General features: G+C 36.6%; 1 protein-coding gene across 3 annotated transcripts in view; it reads right to left on the bottom strand.

Moving 5' to 3' along the window:
• Positions 1–551: 551 nt before the first annotated feature.
• The window catches only part of LOC306851676 (E3 ubiquitin-protein ligase RNF14-like), a 56,334-nt gene continuing 42,308 nt past the window's right edge, over positions 552–14,577 (bottom strand). For 2 of the 3 annotated variants that reach the window (XM_079388105.1, XM_079388104.1), the window contains 5 exons: positions 12,946–13,076; positions 12,304–12,807; positions 11,956–12,178; positions 4,706–4,827; positions 552–1,855 (listed from right to left, as the gene is read on the bottom strand). In XM_079388105.1, coding sequence (XP_079244231.1) covers positions 1,721–1,855; positions 4,706–4,827; positions 11,956–12,178; positions 12,304–12,807; positions 12,946–13,076 — 1,115 coding nt within the window. In that variant the 3' untranslated portion in view covers positions 552–1,720. Of the gene's footprint in view, positions 1,856–4,705; positions 4,828–8,832; positions 10,453–11,955; positions 12,179–12,303; positions 12,808–12,945; positions 13,077–14,577 lie in introns of those variants that run through there. The other variant, XM_079388106.1, reaches the window with a different exon arrangement.

Below are 14,577 nucleotides of genomic sequence, written 5' to 3'. Positions count from 1 at the left end.
TCTATCTTTGATAGAGAAATGAAAATCTCACAGTTGGCTGACGATACTGCTCTTTTTTTTAAAAGAGTCAGCTACCTAAGGCTTTAAATGTAATTGAGCAGTTTTCAGGTGCTTCTGGACTGAAACTGAATATGTCCAAGTGTGAGATAATGATGCTCCATGAATATGACGATTCTTCAATTAATGGTATCCTAGTAAAAGAGACTGTAAAGTATCTGGGTATTTACTTAACGAAAAATTTAGCAGCGAGACAACAACTTAATTTTTCTGGTAGGTTGAAAAAAACCCAAAGTATCTTTAATCTTTGGCTCCAAAGAGATGGTTCTTTTGTCCAAAGCAGAAGGATTATCTCGCTTTGTGTATCCTTCTGTTTCTTTATTCGTTCACGACTCTACCGCTAAAGGAATTAATAAAATGTTTCTAGACTTCATATGGAAACATAAACCTCATAAACTCAAAAAAACAGTCCTGGCGAATAGAAGGAAATCGGAAAGAAGGTGGGCTTGAAGTGTTAGACTTTGGTGACATCATGAATACATTTAAAATAAATTGGATTAAAAAAATGTTTAATAAGTCCCAATTATGTTTTTTTTATTCCAAATCATATTTTTATTAAAATGGGTGGCCTTCCTTTTATATTAAAATGTAACTATTTACCTAATAGGTTACCAGTTGCACTGTCCAAATTTCATCAGCAGGTTCTTCTCTCTTGGAAATTGTGTTATTCCCACAATTTTTCACCTCATAAAACATTCTTATGGAATAACTCAGATATAATGATTAGGAAAAAATCTATTTTTCTCTCTTCATGGTTTAACAAGCATATAATTGGGATTTTTTCAATTTTTGATATATCTGGTAAGTTTTTGACTTATGAGCAATTTATGTCAGCTCATAATTTCCACTTACCGTTTAAAGAATACAATGCTGTCCTAAAAGCGATTCCTTCTGGTTTAATTCAACTTATAAAATGCCATTTAGGTTATAGTAAGAGTGACACCAAAGAACCTGATTTGTCATTAAATGGAATTAGTATTTTTAACAAAAAATGTAATAGTAAGCATATTCAACAAATTCTACAGAAAAACAAATATAATGTTCCTAGAGGTAAATTTTACTGGGCTTCTCTTATTGAGTCAATAGACTGGAAAGACGCCTGGTTGTTACCTCACAAGTACTGCATTTCAAATAAAATAAAATAAGTTAATTTCAAGATCCTTCATAAAATATATCCTGTAAACTATACTTTGGCAAAATATATGGATGTTGAAAATTCATGCTCATTTTGTGGAATTGAGGATGAAACACTGATTCATTTATTTTTTCAATGTATAAAGACTTAAACCTTTTGGAATAGTTTACTATTTTATATGGGTAAACACCTTTATTCTTCCAGTCTTTTTCAGTCAAAGGATATGATTTGTTACTATAAAGGGAAAACTAGTATGTCAGTGAATTACATAGTTAATTTTTTTATTTTGTTTGGGAAATTTTTTATTCATAAACAAAAATTCGCTAAATCGATGCCTTCTTTTCCACATTTCTTACTTGAAATTGATGCTTTCCTTAAATCTCTTAGGTTGATTAAGAACAAGAAAAGTGATAGATTTTTGAAATATTATGATGATTGTTTTGGTAATACCAATGATGTATAATTTTTTTTTGCGCCCTCTAATGCCCTCTTTAGTTATTGTATCAGCAAAATCACTAGCCAAACGCCTCACTGGTCATAACAAGGACATTTAGAGTCCTTGAAGTGGCTGTATGGATCATTTCTGTTGAGAACTGCAAGGCAGATCCAGCAGAAATACTGCTGACAGGAAGAGCAGGTCATCTTGTTGCAGCCCAGTTCTTTCTAATAAAAAAAAGAACAAATTATGAGTAAGAAACTATAATCAGAAAATATGCAATAATGTAACTTAAAAGAAATTACTTATTTTCCAAATAATATTTTAGACATTTATAATAATTTTTCATAGTAAAAATGTGGTCTTTCTTAAAGAAACTATAGACTGTAACAGTTGTAACAGTGAGAGAGACTAACTGAGATGAAGCCTCGATTACAGTTAATACGACAAACATTTACACAAAAAACAGCACCGTTAGCTGGAGCCGCAGAAGCCGCTGCGTCTATGCGTGCTACCCTCAGTGTTGGGGAAGCTACTCTGAAACTGTAGTTTGACAAGCTACAAGCTACTCATAAGTTAAAGTAGTTAAACTACAGTCAAGCTACCCTTTTGGAAAAGTAGTTAGCTACACTACAAGTTACTATAAAAAAGTAGCTAGCTTCATTGAAACTACTTTTGATTTTTTTGAACAACGTATATTATAAATAACTGAATAAGTGTCTGAGGAATGTTTTAAGTAAAATATTTAGTGTTTAAAACAATGCAATACAATTATGATTTCAAAGAGTATTGTTTTATTACACACAACACTCAAATATCTCAGACTGTTACAAAAAGTGTAACATTTACTTGTTGTTTCTTTGAGAGACATGAACTTGGACAAATAAGGCCATGGGTAATTAACGTTAGTTGTTTCTCCATCCTCCAAATCTGCCGCCACGTCTTGCTCCATCATGGATAATATGGGTGTGTCAACCCACTTCTGTACGTCAGTGAACCGTTAGCCGCAAGATGCGTGATTAAACAACAGGTGGCGGTAATGGCAAAAAAATGAGTTTGTAATCTAACAAGAAGAATATCCTTGCATCGCGCTGATTCGCGCAGGCTCGACAAAACGCAATGTAGCTTTTGCTCGCGCTACACCGCTACTTGCTGCAAAAAGTAGTTAGCTACTGGAAAAGCTACACTGTTTAAAAAGCAACTGAGCTACTGCCAAGCTACTGAAAAATGTAGTTAAGTTAGTAGCGTCGCTACTTGTAGTTAACTACTCCCCAACACTGGCTACCCTCTTGCTAGTTAGTTTTTAGTGGTGAAATGCCGGCAGTTTTAGCTACCGCAGTAATTCACAGGTTTTTAGGCTATTTTAAAGAAATTGAAGGCAATAGACAGAGTGCCTTGCTTTAGTGACACACAATGGGTTTAAACTTTTTAAACACATTTATTACACATTAACACATTATAACACATTAACTTTTTATTATAAAATTGTGTATGCTTCTGAAGGAATCATGATGCATTAAGAGCCGGGGGTGAACACTTTTGAACAGGAAGAAGATGTCCAAATGTTTCATATTTTGTAGAAATATAGTTGTTTTCCATTTAGCACTGCCCTTCAGAAGCAACAGAAGATACTTGCATGTTTCCCGGAAGACAAATTAAGTTTTCACCCCCCCCCGCTCTTAATGCATCATATTTCTTGGCACATATGCAAACTGTTGTAATTCCTACACTGTTCACCTGATTTGGATGTAAATACCCTCAAATTAAAGCTGACAGTCTGCAGTTAAAGCACATCTTGTTCGTTTCATTTGAAATCCATTGTGGTGGTGTATAGAGCCAAAAATTTTAGAATTGTGTCGATGTCCCAATATTTATGGACCTGACTGTAGCTGGGGACTACTTTCAGGCGCTGCGTAATATCACTGTGCCTGCTGCACTCAAGGTACGGCAGCAAATTTCCTTGATTATTCGAATTTACACGAGTAATAAGGTGGGCTAAAAAAAAACTGTAGAGTATGTATACTCTCTATAACTAGGAAGCAAACATAAATAATTGGATCATGTACATTGAAAACTGTACATTAGTGATACCAAGTTTCCTAGCTTACATGAAGAAACTGCCAGTAGACGATTGTCACATGAAGTTCTAGATCAGTAAATCAAAAGTCGAGTCACTCGCTATTATCAAACCCTTATGCCACGTCCATCCCAGGAGAATGAGGAGTGGGGATGGAGCTCAGGAATTGACGCACTTCATCCGGTGAGTTCATTAGTTTGATCTTGCCATGTTTCATGCCGATCTTTAGCGTAGCTGGATACTGAAGAAAGGAAACCTGCCTCTTTCAATTCCTTCCGTATTGCACTGAAGGAACTCCGCTTCTTTGCCGTCGCGGGAGAGAAGTCGGGGAAGAAGCTCAACATCGTACCGTCATTTGATTTTACAGGACCGCACCATTTTACTTCATTTAGAATCAAATTCCTGTCATTGTAGCGTAACAGTTTGAAGAGAAACACTCGCGATCAGTTGAAGCTCTGGAGTAAACTTGATACGCATGTTCGATCTCGATATCTCTGCCCGCAAGTGATGGGATCCAGATCAGCAGTGACCATTTCAGAAAGCCAATCGGGTCATCTTTCTCGGCCCCTTCAGGTAGTCCCAGCGAGCGGAGATTACTGCGTCTGCTGCGGTCTTGTAAATCAGTCACCTACTGCTCGAGGGCATCCAGACGCATAGTGTGTTCGTTGATCACTTTTTTCAGCTCTCTCTGTTCCCCGATTAAAAAGTCAACTTTAGAGTACCTTTATGTGTACCTTTAGTGTACCTTTATCCACATTTGTTGGTCACCTTTAATGACTAACAAACCTGTGGAATTTAGGATCAAATCTAAATATATATGCATCTTATAAATGAGGCCCCAATAAAGCTGCTTCTGGGTCTATTTTTCATCTTATCCAACAAAAAGAGAAAATATAACCCACTATTTTAAAAGCTTTTTCTAAGAATCTAAAAAATGATTTCACTTTTAAACAACAAAAGTGAGAACTCTGATTGCAATCCTGAGCTAGTTTATGCTGACCTGTATGTTGGCACCACAGGAAGGGCACTGTTTAGAATTTTCCTTCAGCCAGTCTTTGCTTAAAGCTTCATCAACTTTCCTTTGAATTTGCTGCTTTTCAAGTAATTCCTTTTCCTGTTGTACTGTTTAGAGGAAAATAAGAGGTTATAAAAAAAACATGTTGCAAAAGAACATTAACAAAACTGTATGTAACACCATATACATATACCTATATAATATAGCAAGTAATCCCTTGCAAACCACAAAGCCACAAAATCATTGATCAAATGGGGTCTATAAAACTAGGAAAGTCAGTGATCCCATCCACATCTCAACATAGAAGTTTCACGCTATACATCAGGTAAATCAGAGTCTTCCAGAATATGTGGCACATTTTCTCATTGAAGCTCTTACTTCAAGATGTACTAATCTAGCACTTTACTGGCTGGCATTCAAGCCAGCCTGAGCCTCTGTAGATGATCAAGAATGCAGCAGCACATCAGGCCTGTATGTATAAAACGTCTCAGAAATGCTCTTAAGAATATTTGACTTAAAGGGGTCATATGATGCTTTTTTTAAAGATCATTATTTTGTGTGTTTGGTGTAACAGAATATGTTGACATGCTTTAATGTTCAAAAAGCACATTATTTTTCAAATACTGTACATTATTGTATGCCCCGCCTCTCTCAAACGCTTCATTCAAAAAACATTATTTGACGGATAGTGGACGGATAGGCTACCAAAACGCGAACTAGCGATCTGAAACAATGGCCTCAGCACCCGAAGGGTTAGGGAGTGGGTGACCAGACATCCCATTTTTCCCGGGAGTCACAATTCATTGTCGATTAACTTAAAGTTAGTGAAGGTGCGATAGGCGGAAACGCGCTGATAGAAGTGCTCTCTCTCGCGCACGCTCCACTTCTTCAGTTCTCACACAGCGCGCGATCAGTTCTCAGTGCTCAAATACACACACAGCAGTCCAAATGTCTATCATGTAGAGCATCTCACGGAAATACAGTCCGTTATGGTTTAAGTGAGCTTAAACAGGTGGGTGAAAACTGAATGTATGTCAGTAGGCTATTACATGCATACCTTCCGTTTTAAATGGACAGCATTCCTAATTATCTGTGTCATAAATGTTAACCAACAAAATGTTAAATAAATGTATACTTGTTAAGTAAACCTACTGTTTCTGAAAAACACCAGTTTTTCCAAATTCAATCCTTGATTCAAATTTCTCATAACTAAGCTTAATTGATTTGGTCTAAAGAGAGCAGAATTAATGACTATTTTTGTTTGAATACTACATATAAAATAGCTACCAAAATAAATGTTGGTAACTGCAGTTTGACTAAAAGTATTGGCTAAAAGTTGACAAAAATGCAATGACTTTTCGTCGACTAAAACTAGACTAAAACTATGAAAGACTCAAATTACTAAAATGTGACTAAGACTATTAAGTATTTGGTAACACTTTATAATAACGTCCAGTTATAAGTAATTTATAAGTGATTAGTTAATGATTAACTAATCGTTTACAAAACATTCATAAGCAATTAATAAGTGATATGCTAACAATTTGTGTATGTTTTGTTAATTCATTTAAAAGTCATTTACAAGTAATTAGCTAATGATGAACTAATCATTTACACAACATGACTATGCATTCATAGATGATTAATAATTGATATGTTAATATTTTTATCTATGTTTTGTAGAATAAGTTTTGAATCATTTACAAGTGATTAGATGATGATGAACTAATCATTTACAAAACATAACTATACATTCACAAATGATTAAGTATATGCTAACAATTTATAAATCTGTCATAAGTTATCTTTAAATATAGCATCATGAAATAATCAAACAGATCCTTAATGGTTAATAGTTAATAGTTAATATATTATTAATCACTTATAGATCATTGAAATGTCAACATTGTACTATTATCTCAATAAACATTATAAATCATTTACAAAGCTTTCTGCATCCCCTAATCTAAAGTGTAAACTACTCATCAGTTGTAAATGTTTTACAAACTTTATGGTTTCCAGTCGTGTGTGCGTAAATATATATATATATATATTCACAAACAACCTGTAACCTGGAAGGTTTGTAAAACATTTACAACTGATGAGTAGTTTACACTTTAGATTAGGGCAGCACTCAGACGTTTTTACACCATATATTGTAGAATTAAATGTCAAAACATTTACTCGAATCAATGCACAGCACTAATAAAGACACAGTCTTACAGATCATTAACTCAAAAAAGTTGTTAGTTACCCTTTAACTGTGCTTGTAGCCGACGCCACTAACCAGACCGATAAACAAACACAGGTCCGACCAGGTCCGATGAAACCGTCTATATGTCACTTAGGGACTTCCTGAGTTGAAAGTGAGGAATAATGCTTTAAAAAGACCTTTCCAGATAATCGCCAGTGTTCATAAGACGATTTCTGACACGCTCTACACCTGCTGTGATGTGACCGTCTCTCTCTCTCACACACACACACACACGCGCGTGCGGCCATGCACACACACTCACACACGACGCGCAAAACTCCGCATTTGAACAGTCAATAGCAAATACTTAAACTAATAACAAAACATACTTACAGTCGCTGATTCAGAAGCGCCAGATTGTTAAAGCAAAATCAGAATTACCTCCTCTCCTAGGTTCACGAAACGGTCATCCATAAAATGCGTTGCTGTTCTTTTGTAAGCAATCTTAATTATTCCTAAATGCATCTACTTTCTGAAGGCAATAAAGTGCTTTTGCTTTGACCTAGAAACCGGGTGTGTCTCACTCATCCTGAAAAGTGAAGCTGCAGGGCCTTTGATTGCCCCCTGGTGGCTGGCTGCAGTACAGGTCATAAACCCCGCCCTCTCCATGTAAATGAATGGGACTTAAGTCAAAAGAAAAAAATAAATTACACTTCCAATAAAATTTTCCGAAATATGGTTTTGGTAATTTAAGGTAGTCATTTAAGGCTGATATATGTTCAATTGTTAATTTTTGTTATAAGTTTGATTTTAGCTAATAATTTGATGCTATAAAAACGGGGGGGGGGGGGGGGGGGTGGTGATGTTATGGTTGATTGAGTCTGCGGGAGTTTGATACCGCGGCTCCACCTCACTACTCTACTGTGCAGACTCGGGCTCCAAATTACATAATTTCATCAAGATGGCAGCGGCCATACTAAGACGCATTCGCTTCATTTTTCTATAGTGGAAGAAAGCAGACAATGTCCAACATTTTTTACAGTCTATGCAAGAAACACACGCAAATATTTCCACATCGTGATGTAGACATGTGGGGGCGTGTTTGAATGAGCCGTTTTAGGGGGGCGTGGCAGAGTCTTAACTTTGATAAATAATATATCTTTGGTTTTGAGACTTTAGTATTTGCAACTTCAGGGATCTTATCTATGCACAATCAGCTTGTAACACTCCAAAGAGAAAGAAAACTTGAAATTGCATCATATGACCCCTCTAAGTGTCAAAAAAAATAGGACTTGCTTTTTACTTAGTAAAAAGTAGGACTTTTCTAAGAGTAGGAGATTTTTATAAAGAAGCTAAAAGCAACTTTCAGTAAAGTCTAAGACTGATACTTAAGTGTTGACTGAGGTGCCACTTAAGTGTTGTGAACTAAGGACAGCAATGGTGTCAACACAAAATGGCTGACCTCGACCTCTGAATCAGCCAATAGTGAGCCTGCTCATGTAAAGTCACAGCAACACAACACCAATCATTTAATGTAACTACAATAAAACAATTTAAGACACTGAAATATTTTAATATTTAAATGTATTTTTTGCATTGTGCAAATTATTTGCATTTGCTTTGCATTGCGCAAAATTATCACAAATTATTACTGATGCTTTGTTTTCTATTGGTATTGGTATTGGTCTCTTCGTTTACAGCTGGAGCAATGATGTGAACATGAGTTCTATCAATGGCTCCAACAACTCCGGGAAAGCCCACAATCCTCATAAAAGTGGTGTGTCTTTGCAATATGGTTTGGCAGTCAGTTGAAAAGTCAATAAACCGCCATATAATAGTGGCTAAAAGTGATGTCTGGCCTAGGAAATTTGACCTTTATCCTTAAAAAAAAAAAGTGCAAGATTTTGTAAGCATATGCATAGTTGCTTAGATTCAGTTGTTTTATTTGTAATAATGCAATGAAACATGCCAAATTATGCGGTCATACAAAGAAATTATGAACACATGCAAAAACAAGAGGGCCAATGTAAATAACTTATGTTGTAGTCAGTGTGCCAGTGTTGCCAATTTAGTGATTTTGTCACTAGATTTAGTGAGTTCCTCATCCCTTTAGAGACTTTTTTCAAAAGCCTAGCAACAAAATCAATTTCTTGGACAAACCTAATCTACATTCTGAGCCTTTCCCATGACGTCAAATAAATATAAATATAGATCAGTGAACTCACCTTTATGAGGTCATCTAGCAACATTAAGTGACCAGTTTTAGCAACTTTCAATTGAAAGCAGTTGGCAGCACTAGTCAGTGTTTTTTGTCCTTTGTATTTTAATGGTTTAGGTGAAATGTGGGGTCATTAAAAAAAAATAAAAAATCCACATCACTTTTGTGTTTGGTGGTGTTAGTGCCACAATACGTAAGAACCTGCTTACAGTGTCCTCACCGGTGCATTTGCAGCATTTTTCCAATTTTCCAGCAAAAAAAAATTTCATTTTCAATTTTTCAATTTTCAAAACTTTCATTTTTGCAGTTAGAGCATTGAATTGTTGAGTGGAAGAGGTTATTAAATTTCTTTGTCAGTTACAAAACTAACGGAATGCATAGTCGATATAAAAAACTGGATGACGAGTAACTTCGTACTGCTAAATTCTGAAAAAACAGGTGTTAATTATCGGACCTAAAAACCCCACATGTAATAACCTAGAACACTATCTAACACTTGACGGCTGCTCTGTCAATACTTCTTCATCAGATAGGAACCTAGGTGTGCTGTTTGATAGCAATCTTTCATTTGAAAGCCATGTTTCTAGCATCTGTAAAACGGCATTTTTCCATCTCAAAAACATATCTAAATTGCGACCTATGCTCTCAATGTCAAATGCAGAAATGCTAATTCATGCGTTTATGACCTCAAGGTTAGACTATTGTAATGCTTTATTGGGTGGTTGTTCTGCACACTTGATCAACAAACTACAGTTGGTCCAAAATGCAGCAGCTCGAGTCCTTACAAGAACCAGGAAGTATGACCATATTAGCCCGGTTCTGTCAACACTGCACTGGCTCCCTATCAAACATCGTATAGATTATAAGTAATTAACAAGATTAATTGTTGCATTCTCAAAACGCTGGCCATTTCATAATACCTAGAATATCAAAATACGGGCGGCAGATCCTTTTCCTATTTAGCACCCAAACTCTGGAACAATCTACCTAACACTGTTCGGGAGGCAGACACACTCTGTCAGTTTAAATCTAGATTAAAGACACATTTCTTTAACATGGCTTACACATAACACACTAATACGCTTCTATTATTCAAATCCGTTAAAGGATTGTTAGGCTGCATTAATTAGATCAACCGGAACCGGTAAACACTCCCCATAACACACAATGTACTCGTTACATCGTAAGAAGAATGGCATCTCTGCTAATATTTGTCCGTTTCTTTCTTATTCTGTTTCCCAGTCCGTGTCCGGATCAGATGGTGGGTCGGCCCCGGGAGATGATGTCTGCTGCCCTGATCGTCGGCAGAGGCCGGGACACCTGGATGAGCACGGGGACATATCCCCAGTGAAGACCTCGACTAAAAATACAATAAAACTAAAAATAAAACAAAATAACTAAAAATATAATAAAATACCAAACTACATAATACTATTATTGTTAGAAATTGCAACAATATAAAAATAATAATAATATACAAATATGAAAAATTAATAACTACATTTTAAAATAATAAATAGTATAATATAAAAATATGTATATATCGAGTTTAAAAATAGAATTTGTATCATTTTATCAACTTCATATTATCATATAAGTCAGCAGCCATATCACCCTGTAGCCCAAGACTGGTAGCCTACTGAAGCTAAGCAGGGTTGAGCCTGGTCAGAACCTGGATGGGAGACCTCCTGGGAAAACTAGGTTGCTGCTGGAAGAGGTGTTAGTGAGGCCAGCAGGGGGTGCTCACCCTGCGGTCTGGGTGGGTCCTAGCGCCCCAGTATAGTGATGGGGACACTATACTGTAAAAAGCACCGTCCTTCGGATGAGACGTTAAACCGAGGTCCTGACTCTCTGTGGTCATAAAAAATCCCAGGATGTCCTTCGAAAAAGAGTAGGGGTGTAACCCCGGCATCCTGGCCAAATTTGCCCATTGGCCTCTGACCATCATGCCCTCCTAACCATCCCCATATCTACTGATTGGCTTCATCACTGTCTCCTCTCCACCAGTAAGCTGGTGTGTGGTGGGCGTTCTGGTGCACTATGGCTGCCGTCGCATCATCCAGGTGGATGCTGCACACTGGTGGTGGACGAGGAGACACCCCCCTTACTATGTAAAGCGCTTTGAGTGCCTTGAAAAGCGCTATATAAATGTAACAAATTATTATTATTATTATATAAGTCGTTGGAAAGTGTTTGTCTCCTCTTTGCTGCCATCTTGTTACTTCTAACTAGGTTAGGAGACCTCTTCAGTTCTCTTAAATAATTTAGGAGCTGAGACCTAGTCTTAACACTGAGGAACCTTTATGAATCACTCTTATACTTACGTCTAGGAATAAGAGTAAAATTACATCATTCTTAGAATTTTGACACACTTAGGACTAAAATTTTACTCTGAGCGGCTTTATACATACGGCCCCTGGTCTTCAATCAGCCAAATAGGACCCATGCCACACCCCTCCTGGTTTCACTACACTGGTTCCCGGTTGCTGCCAGAATCAAATGCAAGGCTTTGACAATTGCTTTCAGGACTGCCACTTAAAAGACAAGCACCCTAACCCTACATCAATACTCTCACCAGTTACAGTCACTGAACAAGCATCTTCCGTGTTGTTTCCTCACAAATTCACTCTCCAAGACCTTCACCATCACTGAAATGGTCGAATGAGTTTCCTTCACTCTAACTGCTGAGACCATCACAACTTTCAAGAAGCAGCTAAATACAAACTTCTTTTACAAGCACTTAGTCGATAAAAGGGCTTGCTAAATGCATAAATGTACTAACTGTACTTATCTGTATGAAAGAACACTCCACTGTGATCTTACATTCTTTGCAGAGAGAGAGGCCATGGTATGATCGCTTGCAGAGAGTGCAGAACACGAATTGGCATGAGGGGCAGATGCCCATGGTGGTGTCAGTCTCAATCATCACAGCCATGCAGCAGCTCATTCGTGGACAATAAACAACATCGGCCATTAGGTTCAGACTCCACTGCAGAAGGAGGCGGTCATAGCGAGCAAATTCTTCATGGTCCACAAGAAGTTTTACCTATTATAGCAATATAGAGGTGTTAGTTCTTAAACAGTGTTCAAGCAGCTATTGTGCTGTATGTCAAAACTTAGCTATGTATGTCATAGCTTATACTATGGCACAAACACACAAGATAAAAATACCTGTGCAGGAGTGGCCATGGACATACACTCTGGCTCAGGGCAGGTAAGGCACTGGACTTTACCATCTCTAATCTGGATCTGGAAGTATTCCTTCATGCAGGCCTTACAGTAGACATGCTGACACTCTTTGAGGGACAAAAAATGGGAACCCAGATTCTCAGAAAAGCAGATTCCACAGCAAAAAACCTTGCTATCAAACTCCTTCTGCTTTTGAACTTCATTAAAATCCAGCAGCTGGGTTAGTATATCTGTGTGATGGTAAACTTCTTGAACTGCTCGTTGGTCCAACTCTTGCACTTTACTTTTTTCTATAGCAGTGTCTACCACTTGGTTCTGACCAGATTCACATTGCGGCTGGCCATCAATGGTTTGGATCTCTAGGGGAGACTGGATGTTCAGAAATTCCAGAGTTTCTTCCTTAAGGAACTGGATCCAGGTAAAAAGAATCACATTGCCCCTGTTCTTTTCCCAAAGTTCATCCAGTCTCTTGCAAAGAGCAGTGATCTTTTTAGACATTAAATAACTTATTAATTGAGCAGTGTATTGAACCTTCATTATGCCAAAAGCATGTCAAAAGATAAAAGAAAAAATAATTCTATACAACAAAAATACTAAATTATTTGTTTTTAGAAAAAGACAAACCTGAATTCTTGAAAGCCATTTGGAGATTAGAGTAAAAACTGGAGGTGATGATGAAGGGTAGTCTGTAGGAAGTTCAAAACTCAAAACCAAGGGTGGTAGAAAGGATACACCACACTCTACACATGCCTGCCCTGTGTAAAATATGCACAAAACATAAGCTTATGAAGACTTTGTTAATTGACCTTTCATTAGCAATTATTAATCCACAGAAGTATGTGATTGTATTAAATAAACTGAATATGTATTTTAAAGCTGTGGTTCTCAAAGTGTCGTACGAGAACCTCTAGTGATACTCAGGCTCCCATAGTGGTACACAGAGTAAATCACTAAATTATGAATTATTGTTAAAACATTACATTTTAATCTTTATTTTAGGAAAGTTTTTCTCTCTTTTTTACATGTTAGTACAGTACAGTTTTTATTTAACATTTAGGTACAAACCATTTTAATTTATCATTAAGTTTTTTTATTTACCTGTTTGTAAGCACTGTGCATTTACAATGCTAAAGTGGCTGACAACAATATTCTTATTAGGAATAAAACTGCCTCTTTTTTTACTGTGCAGAGCTGTAGCTGAATGGTTAGGACTACTACGCTACTGTATTTTAATGTTGGTCATTATGGTGGTACTTGAAGAGACAAATATTTTCTGAGGTGGTACTTGGTATAAAATGATTAAGAACCACTGCTTTAACCCTCTGGGGTCTGAGGTGATTTTGGGGCCCTTGAGACATTTTGACATGCCCTGATATTTGTGCTTATTTCAGCTACTTATACTATTGACCAACATGTATTTTTTTTTGTATTCAGCACAAACTGTGCTACAATAATATGTGACCAAGACGAATGTACATGTTTGCACTTTTTAGAAAAAAAAAAAAAAATTATGCGTAGTAAGTTTTGGGAAAAAAAAAAAAATTTAGCTGAAATAAGGCCATAAAACCCACGCTAAATAGTCCTAAATAAGACTTGTGTAATCAGTCTTGTAGGCTAGAATATTTGCGTCACAATTATGTGAAAATCATTCTGCTTAATCATTCACAGAAAACAATATATTGATTTAAATTTTTAAAGACATGTTTTGTGATCGAAAGCCAATATGCGAGGGAGTGGTAATAGCCTTAAATATTAAGTGATTTTCACCTGAGAGACAATGGGCCCTCCCCTAAAGCTGCTAATGGCCCATCAGTGTGAATGTGACTGAGGCAGGTAAGAGTGTGAGGAGATTGAAAAAAGTTTTTTTTTTATTAGTATTTTATTTACAACAGTATAATCAAAGCATACATAATGAAGGTCAAAGACACATTGTGCACACTGATCTAACCACAGAGATGTGAACAGACTTTAACTCATTCCTGCAACAGATTCTGTTCAACAAGTACCTGACATTTACTTATGTCCATGGATTCAAGAAAAAAAAAAAAAAAAAAAAAAAAAAAAAAATTCAGTAGTCAAGGATCTTGTTTTACCACAGAATATCAGTGTAGTTGAACATCAAACTGTGTTCCTCTGAGAGCACTGTACCAACATCAGAAGAAAGTCATCAGGATTCATCTGTGGTTCAGGTACCTGAATCAATAAAATACAAACAACCAAAAACATTTGTGAGCACGTTAACATCAGGAGCGCATA

This window comes from Barbus barbus (genome assembly GCF_936440315.1).
Source record: "Barbus barbus genome assembly, chromosome: 31".
NCBI classification, from domain to species: Eukaryota; Metazoa; Chordata; class Actinopteri; order Cypriniformes; family Cyprinidae; genus Barbus; species Barbus barbus.
The sequence above is the reverse complement of the archived record's forward strand: the minus strand, read 5'-3'. Positions and strand labels throughout refer to the sequence as shown.